The sequence below is a fragment of the Ranitomeya variabilis genome, chromosome 4, assembly GCF_051348905.1.
Source record: "Ranitomeya variabilis isolate aRanVar5 chromosome 4, aRanVar5.hap1, whole genome shotgun sequence".
Lineage (NCBI taxonomy): Eukaryota > Metazoa > Chordata > Amphibia > Anura > Dendrobatidae > Ranitomeya > Ranitomeya variabilis.
In genome coordinates, this window is record NC_135235.1 from 602,407,367 (window position 1) to 602,426,327 (window position 18,961).

Here is an 18,961-nt window from a genome sequence, read left to right on the forward strand (position 1 = left end):
AAACTAAATCTGCGAGCACTAAAAAATACTCGGAGGACACTCGAGCGTGCTCGGGGAATCTCGAGTAACGAGTATATTCGCTCATCACTATGTCGCAGGTCCTAGGCCGGCGCCTCCGATCTGCTTATGATTGCGGCCATCTTGCTTGCATCATGGCTCCCCAACATCGCGCTCCTGCACAGGCGTACTTATCTGCCCTGCTGAGGGCAGAGCAAAGTACTGTAGTGTGCAACAGGGCAGATAAGTACGCCTGCGCAGGAGCGCGATGTTGGGGAGATCATAAGACCCCCCCGGTGAGTATAGTAAAATTATTTTTCTTATCTTTCAGGTTGGATCAGGGGCATATCTATAGCATTATAGAATAGTATTGCTCACTGCAAAATGCAAATAAATTTACCGTATATACTCGAGTATAAGCTGAGATTTTCAGCCCATATTTTTGGGCTGAAAGTCCCTCTCTCGGCTTATACTCGGGTCATACCCAGGAGTCGGCAAGGGAGGGGGAGCGGGGGCTGTCTAATTATACTCACCTGCTCCTGGTGCGGTCCCTGCACGTCCCTGGCTTCCCCGGTGCCGGCAGCTTCTTCCTGTAGTGAGCGGTCACATGGTACCGCTCATTACAGTAATGAATATGCGGCTCCACCTCCCATAGAGGTGGAGCCACATATTCATTACTGTAATGAGTGATAACGGTGACAGCTCAGTACAGGAAGAAGCTGCGGGGAAGCAGGGACTGCACCGCGCCAGGAGCAGGTGAGTATAACGGGAGGGGGAGCGCTGCGCGATATTCACCTGCTCCTCGTTCCGGCGCCGCTCCATCTTCAGCAGTGATGCTCAGGTCAGAGGGCGCGGTGACGTGGTTAGTGCACGCCCTCTGCCTGAACGTCAGTGCAGGAGACGCTGAAGATGGAGCGGCGCCGGAACGAGGAGCAGGTGAATATTGAAAGTGCCGGGGGCCTGAGCGAAGGAGAAGTGAGTATGTGTTTTTTTATTTTTTTATCGCAGCAACAGCAAATGGGGCAATTGTCTGTATGGAGCATCTATGGGGCCATAACGTTTGTGCAGCACTATATGGGGCCATAACGTTTGTGCAGCACTATATGGGGCAAGTGTCTGTATGGGGCATTTTATGGGGCCTTAACGTTTGTGCAGCACTATACGGGGCAAGTGTCTGTATGGGGCCATAATCAACGTTTGTGCAGCATTATATTGGGCAAATGTGTCTATGAAGCATCTTATGGGGCCATTATTAACCTTTATGCAGGATTATATGGGACATATTTTAATATGGAGCATCTTATGAGGCGATCATAAACTTTATGAAGCATTATATGGGGCTCCTGATTCAATATGGATATTCAAAAACACGTAACCTACTGATGTCTCAATTAATTTTAGTTTTATTGGTATCTATTTTACTTTTGACATTTACCGGTAGCTGCTGCATTTCCCACCCTAGGCTTATACTCGAGTCATTAAGTTTTCCCAGTTTTTTGTGGCAAAATTAGGGGGGTCGGCTTATACTCGGGTAAGCTTATACTCGAGTATATAATTTATACAATGTGATTTTCTGGATTTTATTTTTGATACTCTCTCCCTGCACATGTCAGCTGTTTTGAACAGCTGACATGTGCCCAGAATAGCCGCGGGTGGATCAAATGCCAACAGCAGCATTTAACTCGCGTTTCTGGTCATCAGGCTGGAAATCTGCCCACCGGTGACCCACTGCCAGCTTGCTGTGAGTGCCGCCCAGTGGTTGGCGCTCATAGCAAGTGAGTAATTCTACTACATAGAGGCGATCTGATCATCACCTGTATGTAGCAGAGCCGGTCGGGTTGGGGCAGCTTCTAGTCTCCCATGGAGCCTATTGAAGCATGCCAAAGGTAAAAAAAAAAAAAAAAAAAAATGTTTTAAAAAATATAACACAAAAATATATAATATAAAATTGTCTAAGGGTCACTTCGGTCTGTCTGTCTGTGACGGATATTCATTGGTCGCAGCCTCTGTCATGGAAATCCAAGTCGCTGATTGGTTGCGGCAAAACAGCCACGACCAATCAGCGACGGGCACAGTCCGGCGGCAAAATGGCCACTCCTTCCTCCCCGCAGTCAGTGCCCGCTCCATAATCCCCTCCAGTCAGCGCTTACACAGGGTTAATGGCAGCGCTAACGGACCGCGTTATGCCGCGGTGTAACACACTCCATTAACGCTGCTATTAACCCTGTGTGACCAACTTTTTACTATTGATGCTGCCTATGCAGCATCAATAGTAAAAAGATCTAATGTTAAAAATGATTAAAAAAAAAAAAAAAAATTATTATATACTCACCTTCCGCCGCCTTTCCTGCTCCTCGCGACGCTCCGGTGACCGCTCCATGCATTGCGATCTCGCGAGATGATGACGTAGCGGTCTCGCGAGACCATTACGTCATCATCTCGCGAGACCACAATGCACTCTTGAGACCGGAGCGTGCGAGGAGTGTCGGTAACCGCTTCGCCTGGATCCAGGGGCCAACGGAAGGGGAGTATATAACTATTTTTTATTTTAATTCTTTTTTTAACAGGGATATGATGCCCACATTGCTATATACTACGTGGGCTGTGCAATATACTACGCGGGCCGTGCAATATACTACGCGGGCTGGGCAATATACTGCGTGGGCTGGGCAATATACTGCGCGGGCTGGGCAATATACAGGTCCTTCTCAAAAAATTAGCATATAGTGTTAAATTTCATTATTTACCATAATGTAATGATTACAATTAAACTTTCATATATTATAGATTCATTATCCACCAACTGAAATTTGTCAGGTCTTTTATTGTTTTAATACTGATGATTGTGGCCTACAACTCCTGATAACCCAAAAAACCTGTCTCAATAAATTAGCATATTTCACCCGTCCAATCAAATAAAAGTGTTTTTTAATAACAAACAAAAAAACCATCAAATAATAATGTTCAGTTATGCACTCAATACTTTGTCGGGAATCCTTTGGCAGAAATGACTGCTTCAATGCGGCGTGGCATGGAGGCAATCAGCCTGTGACACTGCTGAGATGTTATGGAGGCCCAGGATGCTTCAATAGCGGCCTTAAGCTCATCCAGAGTGTTGGGTCTTGCGTCTCTCAACTTTCTCTTCACAATATCCCACAGATTCTCTATGGGGTTCAGGTCAGGAGAGTTGGCAGGCCAATTGAGCACAGTAATACCATGGTCAGTAAACCATTTACCAGTGGTTTTGGCACTGTGAGCAGGTGCCAGGTCGTGCTGAAAAATGAAATCTTCATCTCCATAAAGCATTTCAGCCGATGGAAGCATGAAGTGCTCCAAAATCTCCTGATAGCTAGCTGCATTGACCCTGCCCTTGATGAAACACAGTGGACCAACACCAGCAGCTGACATGGCACCCCACACCATCACTGACTGTGGGTACTTGACACTGGACTTCAGGCATTTTGGCATTTCCTTCTCCCCAGTCTTCCTCCAGACTCTGGCACCTTGATTTCCGAATGACATGCAAAATTTGCTTTCATCAGAAAAAAGTACTTGGGACCACTTAGCAACAGTCCAGTGCTGCTTCTCTGAAGCCCAGCGCTTCTGCCGCTGTTTATGGTTCAAAAGTGGCTTTACCTGGGGAATGCGGCACCTGTAGCCCATTTCCTGCACACGCCTTTCCACACCAGACTCAGTCCACTGCTTCCTCAGGTTCCCCAAGGTCTGGAATCGGTCCTTCTCCACAATCTTCCTCAGGGTCCGGTCACCTCTTCTCGTTGTACAGCGTTTTCTGCCACATTGTTTCCTTCCAACAGACTTACCATTGAGGTGCCTTGATACAGCACTCTGGGAACAGCCTATTTGTTGAGAAATTTCCCTCTTGCTTGAGGGTGTCAATGATGGCCTTCTTGACATCTGTCAGGTCGCTAGTCTTACCCATGATGGGGGTTTTGAGTAATGAACCAGGCAGGGAGTTTTTAAAAGCCTCAGGTATCTTTTGCATGTGTTTAGAGTTAATTAGTTGATTCAGAAGATTAGGGTAATAGGTCATTTAGAGAACCTTTTCTTGATATGCTAATTTATTGAGACAGGTTTTTTGGGTTATCAGGAGTTGTAGGCCAAAATCATCAGTATTAAAACAATAAAAGACCTGACAAATTTCAGTTGGTGGATAATGAATCTATAATATATGAAAGTTTAATTGTAATCATTACATTATGGTAAATAATGAAATTTAACACTATATGCTAATTTTTTGAGAAGGACCTGTACTGCGTGGGCTGTGCCATTTACTACGTGGGCTGTGCTATTTACTACGTGGCTGTGCTATTTACTACGTGGGCTGATATATACTACGTGGCCGGCAGCGAACAATCAGCGACAGGCGCAGTCCGGCTTCGCTAATTGGTCGCGGCCAGCCGAATCCTGTGTATTCAATGTATTATTCTAAAATCTTCATAAACTACATACATATTCTAGAATACCCGATGCGTTAGAATCGGGCTACCATCCAGTATATTATATACAGGAGATATATCTATCTATCTATCTATATATATCTATATCTCTATCTATATCTCTCTATCTCTCTCTCTATCTCTCTCTATCTATCTATCTATATATAGGCCCTCACCCAACTCCAGATCACGAATAATGGAAACACTACAGGTATCAGAAAATGGCGCATTTTTTTTTTTTTTTTTTTAAATATGTTTTTAACAAACTTGATTTTTTTTCACCATTTCGTTAAAAAAGAACTTATACATGTTTGGTGTCTATGAACTCGGAATGACCTGGAGAATCGTAATGGCAGGTCAGTTTTAGCATATAATGAATAAATCAAAAAACCCAAAACAAAACAAAAAAAAACAGAGTGGGATTGCACATTTTTTGCAATTTCACCGCACTTGGAATTTTTTTCCCCGTTTTTTAGTACACGACATGGTAACACCAATGGTGTCGTTCGAAAGTACAATTCATCCCGCAAAAAATAAGCCCTCACATGGCCATTTTGACCAAAAAATAAAAAAACATTATGGCTCTGGGAAGAAGGGGAGTATAAAAATGAAAATGCAAAACCAAAAATCTCTGTTCGTTAAGGGGTTAAAATTATAGACTGTTCATGTCTTTGTCAGTGGGCAAACTTACAAAATCAGCAAGAGATCAAATACCGTATACACTCGAGTATACGCCGACCCGAGTATAAGGCGAGACCCCGAATTTTGCAACAAAAAACTGCAGCTACCGGGTAAATATCAAAAATAAAAAGATACCAATTAAAGTAAAATTAATTGAGACACCAGTACGTTAAGTGTTTTTGAATATCCATATTGAATCAGGAGCCCCATATAATGCTCCATACAGGTCATCATGGGCCCCGTAAGATGCTCCATACAAAATATGCCCCATATAATGCTCCATAAAATTGATGATGGGCCCCATAAGATGCTCCATATAAAAATGTGCCACATATAATGCTCCATACAATTCATTATGGCCCCATAAGATGCTCCATATAACAATGTGCCACATATAATGCTCCATACAGTTCATTATGGCCCCATAAGATGCTCCATGTAACAATGTGCCACATATAATGCTCCATACAGTTCATTATGGCCCCATAAGATGCTCCATATAACAATGTGCCCCATATAATGCTCCATGCAGTTCTTTATGGCCCCATAAGATGCTCCATATAAAAATGTGCCACATGTAATGCTCCATGCAGTTCATTATGGCCCCATAAGATGCTCCATATAAAAATGTGCCACATATAATGCTCCATACAGTTCCTTATGGCCCCATAAGATGCTCCATATAACAATGTGCCACACATAATGCTCAATACAGTTCTTTATGGCCCCATAAGATGCTCAATATAAAAATGTGCCACATGTAATAGCTCCATGCAGTTCATTATGGCCCCATAAGATGCTCCATATAACAATGTGCCACATGTAATGCTCCATGCAGTTCATTATGGCCCCATAAGATGCTCCATATAACAATGTGCCACATATGCTGCTCCATACAGTTCTTTATGGCCCCATAAGATGCTCCATATAACAATGTGCCCCATATAATGCTCCATGCAGTTCTTTATGGCCCCATAGATGCTCCATATAACAATGTGCCACATATAATGCTGCTGCTGCCACAATAAAAAAAAAATGACATACTCACCTCCTGTCCCTGCCTGCTGCTCCTCACCATCCCGTCTCTCCGCACTGACTGTTCAGGCAGAGGGAGGCGCGCACACTAATACGCCATCGCGCCCTCTGACCTGAACAGTCACTGCAGAGGACGCAGAAGACAGAGCGACGGTGGAACGAGGAAAGGTGAATATGAAATACTCACCTGCTCCGGCGCAGTCCCTGGCAGCTTCTCCCGGACAGATGGTCTCCGGCGCCCGCAGCTTCTTCCTCTGGAGAAAATGGACCCCAAAAGTTGTTGTACAATTTGTCCTGAGTACGCTGATACCCCATATGTGGGGGTAAACCACTGTTTGGGTGCATGGCAGAGCTCGGAAGGGAAGGAGCGCAGTTTCACTTTTCAATGCAAAATTGACTGGAATTGAGATGGGATGCCATGTTGCGTTTGGAGAGCCCCTGATGTGCCTAAACATTGAAACTCCCCACAAGTGACACCATTTTGGAACGTAGACCCCCTAAGGAACTTATCTAGATGTGTGGTGAGCACCTTAACCCACCAAGTGCTTCACAGAAGTTTATAATGCAGAGCCGTAAAAATAAAAAATCATATTTTTTCACAAATATGATTTTTTCGCCCCCAATTTTTTATTTTCCCAAGGGTAAGAGAAGAAATTTGACCACAAAAGTTGTTGTGCCATTTGTTCTGAGTACGCCGATACCCCATATGTGGGGGTAAACCACTGTTTGGGCACATGGCAGAGCTCGGAAGGGAAGGAGCGCCATTTGACCTGGAATTGAGATGGGACGCCATGTTGCGTTTAGAGAGCCCCTGATGTGCCTAAACATTGAAACCCCCCACAAGTGACACCATTTTGGAAAGTAGACCCCCTAAGGAACTTATCTAGATGTGTTTTGACAGCTTTGAACCCCCAAGTGTTTCACTACAGTTTATAACGCAGAGCCGTGAAAATACTTTTTTTTTTTTTCCACAAAAATTATTTTTTAGCCCCCAGTTTTGTATTTTCTCAAGGGTAACAGGAGAAATTGGACCCCAAAAGTTGTTATTCAATTTGTCCTGAGTACGCTGATACCCCACATGTGGGGGGGAACCACCGTTTGGGTGCATGGCAGAGCTCGGAAGGGAAAGAGTGCCATTTGGAATGCAGACTTAGATGGATTGGTCTGCAGGAGTCACGTTGCATTTGCAGAGCCCCTGATGCACCTAAACAGTAGAAATCCCCCACAAGTGACCCCATATTGGAAACTAGACCCCCCCAAGGAACTTATCTAGATGTGTTGTGAGAACTTTGAACCCCCAAGTGTTTCACTACAGTTTATAACGCAGAGTCGTGAAAATAAAAATTAATTTTTTTCCCCACAAAAATGTTTTTTTAGCCCCCCAAATTTTTATTTTCCCAAGGGTAACAAGAGAAATTGGACCCCAATAGTTGTTGTCCAATTTGTCCTGAGTATGCTGATACCCCATATGTTAGGGTACACCCCTGTTTCGGCGCACGGGAGAGCTCGGAAGGGAAGGAGCACTGTTTTACTTTTTCAATGCTGAATTGGCTGGAATTGAGATCGGACGCCATGTCGCGTTTGGAGAGCCCTGATGTGCCTAAACAGTGGAAACCCCCAATTCTAACTGAAACCCTATCCCAAACACACCCCTAACCCTAATCCCAACCACAACCCTAACCACACCCCTAACCCTGACACACCCCTAACCCTAATCCCAACAGTAAATGTAATCCAAACCCTAACCCTAACTTTAGCCCCAACCCTAACTTTAGCCCCAACCCTAACTTTAGCCCCAACCCTAACTTCAGCCCCAGCCCTAACCCTAACTTTAGCCCCAGCCCTAACTGTAGCCCTAACCCTAACTGTAGCCCTAACCCTAGCCCCAACCCTAACCCTAGCCCCACCCTTAACCCCAATCCTAAACCTAACCCTAGCCCTAACCCTAACCCCAACCCTAGCCCTACCCCTAAGCCTAACCCTAGCCCTAACCCCAACCCTAGCCCTAACCCTAAGCCCAACCCTAGCCCTACCCCTAAGCCTAACCCTAGCCCTAACCCCAACCCTAGCCCTAACCCTAAGCCCTAATGGGAAAATGGAAATAAATTTTTTTATTTTTCCCTAACTAAGGCGGTGATGAAGGGGGGTTTGATTTACTTTTATAGCGGGTTTTTTAGTGGATTTTTAGGATTCACAGCGTTTATACCGGTCCACGTTTGGTAAAATGGATAAAGCAGTTTTATTCTTCGGGTCAGTACGATTACAGCGATACCTAATTTACATAATTTTTTTATGTTTTGGCGCTTTTATACGATAAAAACTATTTTATAGAAAAAAATAATTATTTTTGCATCGCTTTATTCTGAGGACTATAACTTTTTTATTTTTTTGCTGATGATGCTGTGTGGCGGCTCGTTTTTTGGGGGACAAGATGACGTTTTCAGCGGTACCATGGTTATTTATATCCGTCTTTTTGATCGCGTGTTATTCCACTTTTTGTTCGGCGGTATGATAAAGCGTTTTTTGGCTGTTTTTTTTTTTACGGTGTTCACTGAAGGGGTTAACTAGTGGGACAGTTGTATAGGTCGGGTCGTTACGGACGCGGCGATACTAATTATGTATACTTTTACTGTTTTTATTATTTAGCTAAAGAAATGTATTTATGGGAACAATATATTTTTTTTCTTTCTTTATTTAGGAATTTTTTTTTATTTAAATTTTTTTTTTTTTTTTTACACGTTTAAATATTTTTTTTTTTACTTTGTCCCAGGGGGGATATCACTGTATAGTGACAGATCGCTGATCTGACACTTTGCAGAGCACTGTGTCAGATCTGCGATCTGACGTGCCCTGCTCCTGGCTTACCAGCGCCTGCTCTGAGCAGGCACTTGGTAAGCCACCTCCCTGCAGGACCCGGAAGTAGCCCTGCGGCCATTTCGTATCCGGGGCTTGCAGGGAGGAGACGCTCAGTACAAGGTTAGCACATCGCCTTGTACCGATCGTCTCAGGGAAGCACGCAGGGAGCCCCCTCCCTGCGCGATGCTTCCCTGTACCGCCAGAACGCTGCGATCATGTTTGATCACAGTGTGCCGGGGGTTAATGTGCCAGGAGCGGTCCGTGACCGCTCCTGGCACATAGTGCTGGATGTCAGCTGCGATAGTCAGCTGACACCCGGCCGCGCTCCCCCCGTGAGCGCGGCCGATCGCATATGATGTACTATCCCGTCACTGGGAATTAAGTCCCAAGTCACCTTGACGGGATAGTACGTCATATGGGATTAAGGGGTTAACTGAGCATGCTCCAAATTTTTTAGGATCCAATTAGCCAGATCCGCTAGTCGGATCCGGCGAAAAAACAGATCCGTTGCATCAGTTTTTCACAATCTGCGATGGATCCGTCGAGCCAACGGATTGTGACTGATGGCAAAAAACTGATGTGTGAAAGGGGCCTTAGATGGTTGTTTGCCGATCGTTTGTCCGACACACATTTCGGCAGACTCTCTGATACACAAAAGCGCTTGCTCGACTGAGTGCTCCTGTGTTTAATATGAGAAAGCCACCAACTGCCCCTCAGCCAGGGGTGTATTTCAGGGACATCAATGAGATTGGCAAATTGGATATGCACGATCGACATCTCGCCTGACCATCTGTAGGCTGGCGACTCCATCTACATTGGATCCTAGGACGAACACGTCGATATCAGTGCATTCATATATGTATGGGAGTCTTTAGACAGCTGCCAGAAACTTCTGCAGCAGTTCATCTCCTGAGCAAACAGAAGGATCTCATAGAATGGTAGAATGTTAGAGTTGGAAGGGACCTCCTGGGTCATCGTGCCCAACCAATGCTCAATGCAGGATTCTATTCTATACCTATTCTGAGAGAGTTGGGTGCTGGGAGGCTAAAGTGTAGGCTAGCGTTACTCTCTAAGCCATCCTAGTAGAGTAAGGGTACCGTCACACTAAACGATATCGCTAGCGATCCGTGACGTTGCAGCGTCCTGGCTAGCGATATCGTTTAGTTTGACACGCAGCAGCGATCAGGATCCTGCTGTGATGTCGCTGGTCGCTGAATAAAGTTCAGAACTTTATTTGGTCGTCCGATCGCTGTGTATCGTTGTGTTTGACAGCAAAAGCAACGATACCAGCGATATTTTACACTGGTAACCAGGGTAAACATCGGGTTACTAAGCGCAGGGCCGCGCTTAGTAACCCGATGTTTACCCTGGTTACCAGCGTAAAATGTAAAAAAAACAAACAGTACATACTCACATGCGTCCCCCGGCGTCCGCTTCCCACACTGACTGAGCGCCGCAAAGTGAAAGTGAAACCACAGCACAGCGGTGACGTCACCGCTGTGCCCTGCTACTGCCGGCGCTCAGTCATTGCAGGAAGCGGACGCCGGGGGACGCATGTAAGTATGTACTGTTTGTTTTTTTTACATTTTACTCTGGTAACCAGGGTAAACATCGGGTTACTAAGCGCGGCCCTGCGCTTAGCAACCCGATGTTTACCCTGGTTACCCAGGGACCTCGGCATCGTTGGTCGCTGGAGAGCGGTCTGTGTGACAGCTCTCCAGCGATCAAACAGCGACGCTGCAGCGATCGGCATCGTTGTCGCTATCGCTGCAGCGTCGCTTAGTGTGACGGTACCCTAAGAGTCTGGAGCCACAGCTCCAAGGCAAGGAAGCGGAGCATTTCAGTAGGACTGAGAGAATGGAACCATAACAAAAACAAATAGCCCCCTAAGCACAAGAATAACACACATCCACGCGTTACCACATTCTGTTCTCACCTCATGTTCACATATCTTGATTATTACTTTAGCGGTTTGTGTTAATTTGTGATTTCCTGTGTAAAAAGAAAATAAAACATCATTAGATCGGTTGAGGAGAGGTCACGTGAGGCTGTGACACTACAACTCCCAGCATAGTCCAGAATAATGACAATCTGTTCCACCATCTGAAGAACAGCGAGGCATTATAGACTTATCATTTGCTGATCACTGTCCACACAGAGTTTGCTCTCACAATCTTCAGACGTCTCCTTTGCTGCAACCAAATGCCTAAAAGCCAGCAGCGGTATTGGCTTTAGGGTTCACTAATATCATTTTATCATGACACCTCTACACCTACACTTTGCATGTGCTTTACTCATGGTTTTCTTAGTCTAAAGGACAGCATGTATTAAGCCCATACTCTATACATTTTAGGGTACTTTCACACTAGAGTCGGTACGGACCCATCGCAGTGCGTCGGGCCGACGCATACTGTGAAATAAAATCACAACGGGGGCAGCGGATGCAGTTTTTCAACGCATCCGCTGCCCCATTGTAATGTCCGGGGAGGAGGGGGCGGAGTTCTGGCCGCGCATGCGCGGTCGAAAATGGCGGACACGACGTTTCAAAAAACGTTACATATAACTTTTTTTGTGCCGACGGTCCACCAAAACATGACGCATCCGACGCACGACGGATGCGACGTGTGGCAATCCGTCGCAATGCGTCGCTAATGAAAGTCTATGGAGAAAAACCGCATCCTGCGGGAAACTTTGCAGGATACGTTTTTTCTCCAAAACGACGCATTGCGACGTGCGTCGAACGACGCTAGTGTGAAAGTAGCCTTAGGCTGACCCATATTAAACTATTCGATGAGGCGCTTACGGGTACAGTCCTTATTCAGATACAGGACCGAAGGGGAGCACAAAACAACAACACAGAAGTGAATTCACCCTGCAGATGTCTGCAGCGAACCGGACCATAAATATGCTATGTCTTGGTGCAGCCTTGGCAATAAACATCACTTACCCCCATTATATATGATGCAGTTATGCAATATCCATTTGGCTTCTGCCAGGAAGGCTTCTGTGCAACCGTACATTTTCTTTTTAACATTCTGCAAAAAATAAAGAAAAGCAATTAACGGATGGAGATATATACCAAGAACAATTGCACGAGAAACAGCAGCTACTGTACATATAAGAGAATATCTGGGTACCAGGAACGTTCCCGCTCTCCACAAACCACCAGAAGCATCTATGAGAGGCCTGGGAAATAACTGGTTAAAGACGAGCCATCCATAACACAAAAGGGGAGCTTTATCTTACATGTATGTCATTGGGAAGAAAGGTCGGCCGTGCTGCATTAGAGCACAAAATCTTTTATTTGGGACGAATGTTTCACTTTTTCTGGTGTAAGGGACAAATGGTGGCGTTACCCACAGAAGCCACTGGTCCGACCACACAACGCGGCTCATGCAGGACGCAGACACTGACCTTTTCTAATGTACTGAGATCCATAGGATTAAATATATATTCTGAGTAATCAGGATGCTGCTCTAATGACACCGGCTTCTGGAAGGGTTCAGTCTGTAACGTGAAAATGCACAAACGTTACTATATGCTGCAATCGCAGCGGTGACAAATTACTGAACCAAACACAAGGACAGATAAAGTAGAATTTGGCACTCAAATATTCGATACTGAAAAAATATTTATTGTACATGGAAAACACAGGAAGATCCACTAAACAGTTACAGTTCACGTTTTGGCCTAAAATGGCCTTCCTCAGAACTAAAATACGATAAACAATTACACAAACGTATAAATCATTATACATCAGTGTGAGGACATTTCCTATGATACGCCTCAGTTCCTGTCATGCGCATATGTGGATATCACATGAATGGACGATAAGCGGAGGTGCGTCATTGTGTCTTCTATGTACGATAAATATATTTTCAGCATCGAATATTGGAGTGCCAAATTCTACTTTATTGGTCTATGGGGTGGAATCCTATTTGAGCACCCTATAAGAGTGTCACATATTTTTTCAATAATTACATAAGGACAGAGAGAAACATTGTTGGAATAAGAAGAGTCAGAGACCTCCGCAGAATACACACCTGAGGCTTCCTGCTCGCTCACTTCCAAATATCCAATTAGATAAAAGTTTAAAGGGTATTCCACTCTGCAAAAAATATCATCTATTCACTGGATAGGTGATAATTGTAAGATCAGTGTGGATCCCAACACCGAGACCCCTCCACTCACAGAACATGGCCACTAGATCTCAGTCAGGAAGAGTTGAATAAAGCGTCAAGTCGCACAGTATTCTCCTCCCAACAATATCCAGCCTGGACAATCCTCTGCACGTTACACTACCTGGTTGTCAGACTGGTACATTTTACCTACACGCTGTAATAAACTATCAGGATGTGTGGAGAAATCGGCACTGCTGTCAGATCACAGAAGAATAAATGAATGACTCAGGGAAGTTTTCTATTTCTTGTATTCTTTTGTGAAGGTATTAAAGGAAAGCTGTCAGGAGGTTTTTGTTATGTAATCTGAGAGCAGCATGATGTAAGAGCTGAGACCCTGATTGCAGCGATGAGACTTACGATGGGATGCGTGATGCGTTTTTTTTAAATAAAATCAGTGTTTTATCATCAGGAGATTATTACTACAGGAGTAGATGTTTTGTGCATCCTGGTCAACTGCTCTGTATTGGCTGCTTTTTGCCTATTCAGTGTTCACAGAAATCAGCTAATCAATGGTGTGGGGGAAGGTTATACACAGCTCAGTATTCAAGCTCTGCAGCAGAGAAAGCTATGATTGTATCAAAATGACAGCATGCAGACCAGCAAGTGACATCGCTGGAATTTGTGTCTCTTTCCCTACATCATGCTGCTCTCGGATTACATAGTGAAAACCTGCTGACATATTCTTATTAACTAAATGATTAATTTGCAATAGAGAGGAGCAAACCGATTGGCAGGACCCTGGTCTAATGGCCACGTCAGTAGTCCATAGCCGCCGGGTGGCAAACCGTCTCCTAATCTGCTGGAATCCCTGGCGCTTCTACTGATTTATATGTGAGGTGCGACTTCATTGTAGCAGCGAGGATGCACACATGGCATCGCGCCGGGAGTACTTTCTAACCAGCACAGGCCCCGGGAATGCCGGCAGGTGGGAGGCAAGTCACAGGGCTCTTGTCTGGCAGCCACAGACTAACAACACGGCCACTGGACCCAAGTGAAGTCGCTCATCTCTGGTTTCTTATTGTGACCCTGGGGAAGATGTGCCAGGGACCAGATACTTCCAATAACTGACTGGGCATGACACAGCATTCTACTCAATCTAATTAATACTGCAGATATATTGATTTATATATTGGGATTTTAAAATGCAGAAACATAATTCACTTTACTTTGGCTATAGGAAATGTCCCTCACAGTGAGACGCATTCTGCAGGCCTGTGTATGAATCACACAAACTCTCCACATAATGATGACTAAACCCCTTTACATCCAATGCTGCCAGCACAGCAGCTCGGCGGTCGGCACCACTCCCTTCAGAAATTGCTTCTCACAACTGTATCAGGTCAGGACAACAATCTGCAGGGGTTTTACATTTTCTGCATGCATAACAGATTGAGGTATCAGATTTTGAGCTACCGGGACAGGACTAAATGGAGCTAGGCATTTGTATATGTAGAATATGTGTACACTATGATGGTACATCTGCTGGTAATTTTCACCATTGTCAATTCAAAGACTGAATTCTTAGCACCTAATCCATTTGAAGCCATGAGGACACCCATCAGGTAGAACATTATGTAGAAGATGTAATGAATTTCGGGTCCTCGGTGGCTGACTTACCCCCGGCTGCTTCATCTTCTGTAGTGCAAATTTTAGCAGGTACGAAAGCTGATCTATGGTCAACATAGTCATTGCTTTACTCTGGGTCTCTATGCATTCTGCAACTGTGATTTTCTGGAGATAGAAAACACATCACTAGGAAAGAATACAGCGACAATCCCAACACTCCCAGAGATGCTGTAAGTGGGTTCCCAAAGACCCTGTATCTGGAGCATCTCCACCTCTACATTCCCGGTTTTCCTTATAAGAGGTTATATTCTCAGACCCCTCCACCCCAGTGTCCCAGTAACACACTCTGCACATTATGTGCCTGAGCTGACCAATAATAGGAATGGGGAAGATTCCGGACTACTCATCGGAGACCCCGTTTGTTAAAGTTCTTCACAACTGGCCCTAAATCGTCCAATCGTCCCCTGATTCAAAGACTAAAAGGGCATTTACAATGGAAGATAATTGTAAATGAGAGTTAAAAAACGCTTGTCATGTAAACAGGCAGACAATCCCCCAATGAACAAGCAAAAAGTTACTATAGCTCACTCAATGAGCATCGTTTGCTTTTGGACTGTGTGTGTGAGCACGCAGTCAAACAACCGATGATCGTTTAATGTTTGCCGATCGGTGATGGTATCAGGTCACCGGTCAGTCCGTGAAAATGGACCTTAAGATGTGTCCAGACGGTTTACAAATGAACTGTCCATTAGAGTTACCTGTACCCGCCCCTGCACCCCCTACAATAATCCAGAAATACGATATAATATGGATATGTAAGGTCCACTGCGCCGGTAACATGTGGAGCCTCACCTCACACTCAGGACAAAACCAGTCGCCCTCAGGCTCAGCAGTCAGTTTCAGACACTTAGCATGATAAACTCTGGGGCAGAGCTCACAGCATAGGACTTGTCCTTCCCGGTGACAAACCCAGCAGTAGAAGTCATTGCGGCCGTCCTGCGGTACAACATCAACAGGGTCTGTGGTGAGTGGCTGCTTCATATAGTAAAACGGACCATGTCTTAGCTCTGACTGAAATGTAGGCAAGAGAGACAAGGATTGGGTTCAAACACGTGTACATGGACGGCTGACAACAACACAAAGCATAATGTTCAGTTAGCAACAGTAAAAATGATGAAAAAAATAAATGTGAAGACAAGACACAAGCAAATATACAATGTACACTGCCTGAATGAGCAGAAAATGGGGAAAGCCTAAACACATCCCCCCTGCATGGACAGAGTATATATTAGCAATTATTGAGACCGCTTATGGTGGTCCGAACAACATCACTACACCCTGACATTTGGTGTCAAAAGCTGCTCAGCCGATTCTTTTGTGGCATGCAGATGTATGCATCATTACCTTATTGTACGAGGTGCTTAAAGGGGTTGTCCTCTTTAAGAAAACCTTGATCTGTCCTCGACTGCCGATTTTTTTCTTTAATAACAAACACTTTTTTTTTTTACTCAACCTCCCCGGGTCCAGCACTCAATCAGCGATGAGTGAGCATATACACTGAACGCCCTGTCAGAGCTGCTGAGCTCACTGATTGGCTGCAGTGCTGTCGATGTTACATCAGCAAAGCATCTGATATCAGAATCTGGAAGACTCAGCACCGGACCTGGGGATGGTGAGTAATACTCTTTGTTAAAGAAAAAAAAAAAAGCTGCATCTAGGAACTTAGAGTTTCTGAAAGGGGACAACCCCTTTAATATATACAGTAAGTGATTCTTTACCGCATCTGCAGCAGTTATGACAAGCAAATATATGCAATTAAAAACAAAAATGTAAAAATGAAAGCTTCATCTTCTCATGCTAGTACAATAGTTTGGATGCAGGCACTACCATCAACCAGGTAGAAGAGCTGTACTAGAAGTTTTAATACCATTTTAAGGCTATGTTCACACATTGCGTTTTTGAAGGTTTTTTAATGCAAATTTTCTGCTGCGTTACACAGTACCAGCAAAGTAACTGAGACTTCAGAAATCTTATGCACACACCTTGTTTTTTTTCCTGACTGTTTTGTCAAAAGAGCTTGTTTTTTTTCAAAATGCAGCAAGTCACTTCTTTCAGCATTTTTCACCCTTTCACAGTGCAAAAACACTGAAAAAACGCTGCAAGAAAACAAAAGGTATCAGGTTTTGTTGCGTTTTTGGTGCCAAAACCTGATGAAATTGAATCAGATTTTTGTTTTAAGAACTAAACCTTTTTACGTTTACTTGGCATAAAAAAAAAAGGCTGCAAAAAAAACGCAAAGTGTGAACATAGCCCAACAATACATCCACATTAGCAACAAATATGCATTATAAACTGCATGATTTACTTGCGGATTTTGTCATGAATTTCTCCACATTGCAAAGTTAAAACGTAATGATAATTTCATGGATTTTACGCTGCGTTTTCACAGCCGTATGCATGTGGTGAGGTCTGCAAAGGAATATTCACAAAAAGCGTGGACATGCTGCAGATTTCCTCTCCACACCACAGGTCGCTTTACACATCGGAAATTTCCACAATGTGTAGAGGAGATCTCTGCATTACAATGTGGGTTTTCTGCACGTAAATCCACAGTCAGCATGCTATATATGTGCAATGGTAAGTTAGTTCGTTGTTTATGAGAGTTATAATTCACCCATTATTGCAAATTACTGTAGGTTTAATAGGAAAATGTTCTAACTTTCTGCTGTTTGCAATAAATCAAACCAAGAACTGTATAAACAGCCGAACAATGTAACAAGCGTTTTTTTCCAAATGCAACACAAAATACTACTTCTACTGATTACTGCAGTCCCAGATTGATTCAACCCCTGAATTGAACCTCTCCTAAGAGTCTCCAGGACCTGATGTAATAATGCAGGGTGTTGGTACCTGCAGCAGGTGTGCATGACATAAAACACATCCAATACCTGCACTGGCTACAAGGTTTGGTGACTGGCACATGATTGCATGGTGATAATATTGCTATGGTTGGAGCACGGACTGTCCATGGGTCTCCTAACCCAAACTTGACAACCTCATAGGCAGGGGGCGCAACTACAACAGGTGCAGGGATTGCAATCGCACCCTGGCCCTGGAGCCTAGGGGGCTCTAAAAGTCTCTTTGGCCTATGGAAAAAGACTATTGCTATTAAAAACTTAAAATATTTGGGGGCCCCGTTGTAGCTTTTGCATCGGGGCCCATGAGTTTCAAGTTACGCCACTGCTCATAGGCATACATGAGACAGTCAATTTCTGGTCAGGAGACCCGCAGACAGTCCCTGCAACAGGGTCCGAGGTCAGACCACGACACAGATGTGTGACTGCAGCACTAAGACAAGATATGACTGTCTAACACAAACAAGGGAAAGCACTAGTGATGAGCGAGTGTACTCGTTGCTCGGGTTTTCCCAAGCATGCTAGGGTGATCTCCGAGTGTTTTTTGACTGCTCAGAGATTTAGTTTTCATGGCCCCAGCTGGATGATTTACAGCTACTAGACAGCTTGTTTACATGTGGGGATTCCCTAGCAACCAGGCAATCCCCACATGTACTCAGGCTGGGTATTAGCTGTAAATCATTCAGCTGCCGCAATGAAAACTAAATCTCTGAACACTAACAAAATACTCGGAGATCACCCGAGCAACGAGTACACTTGCTCATCACTAGAAAGCATACTAAAAAGATGCAAAGGCACAGAGTGTTCCTCAAGTTATAGCCAGCTCATAGTTCACAAGTTTAAAGTTGTAGCAACACTGGCTACTCTACCCACTGCCTGGATGTGGTAGAAAAAAGAAGCCAACAACCGCAGCTACTAGATTCCTGCAGGGGCAATTTGTCAGAAACCCTTGAGTGACTGCAAAAGACCTACAGTAAAATATGGTGGCAGCAGGCGCTAAGGTTTCAGTTTGCATAGTTGGGCCACATGCACACAACACCTCTTAAACGAAGGCGAACCTGCTGATGTTCTCAAGCTGAAGACACTTCACAGTTTGCTTTTTTCCTGAACCGTCTTTTGTGTAATTTTTTTCGGCTGTTTCCTGAACATTTTTCTGACAGTTTTGGCTGTTGACGGTTTTTGTACTGTTTTCTAATGGTTTTTGTCACGTCTTTTTTTACTGTCATTTTATTTATTTCATTGCATAATGAAGAAACTGCTAACTTTTTTTTTT

The 18,961-nt window shown here is 44.3% G+C and overlaps 1 protein-coding gene across 18 annotated transcripts in view; it reads right to left on the reverse strand.

The window, feature by feature from the left end:
* The window catches only part of ZMYND8 (zinc finger MYND-type containing 8), a 79,699-nt gene that overhangs the window by 19,420 nt on the left and 41,318 nt on the right, over positions 1-18,961 (reverse strand). For all 18 annotated transcript variants that reach the window (XM_077253269.1, XM_077253279.1, XM_077253267.1 and 15 more), the window contains 5 exons: positions 15,626-15,844; positions 14,825-14,938; positions 12,441-12,533; positions 11,974-12,061; positions 10,963-11,018 (listed from right to left, as the gene is read on the reverse strand). In XM_077253269.1, coding sequence (XP_077109384.1) covers positions 10,963-11,018; positions 11,974-12,061; positions 12,441-12,533; positions 14,825-14,938; positions 15,626-15,844 — 570 coding nt within the window. The remainder of the gene's footprint in view (positions 1-10,962; positions 11,019-11,973; positions 12,062-12,440; positions 12,534-14,824; positions 14,939-15,625; positions 15,845-18,961) is intronic.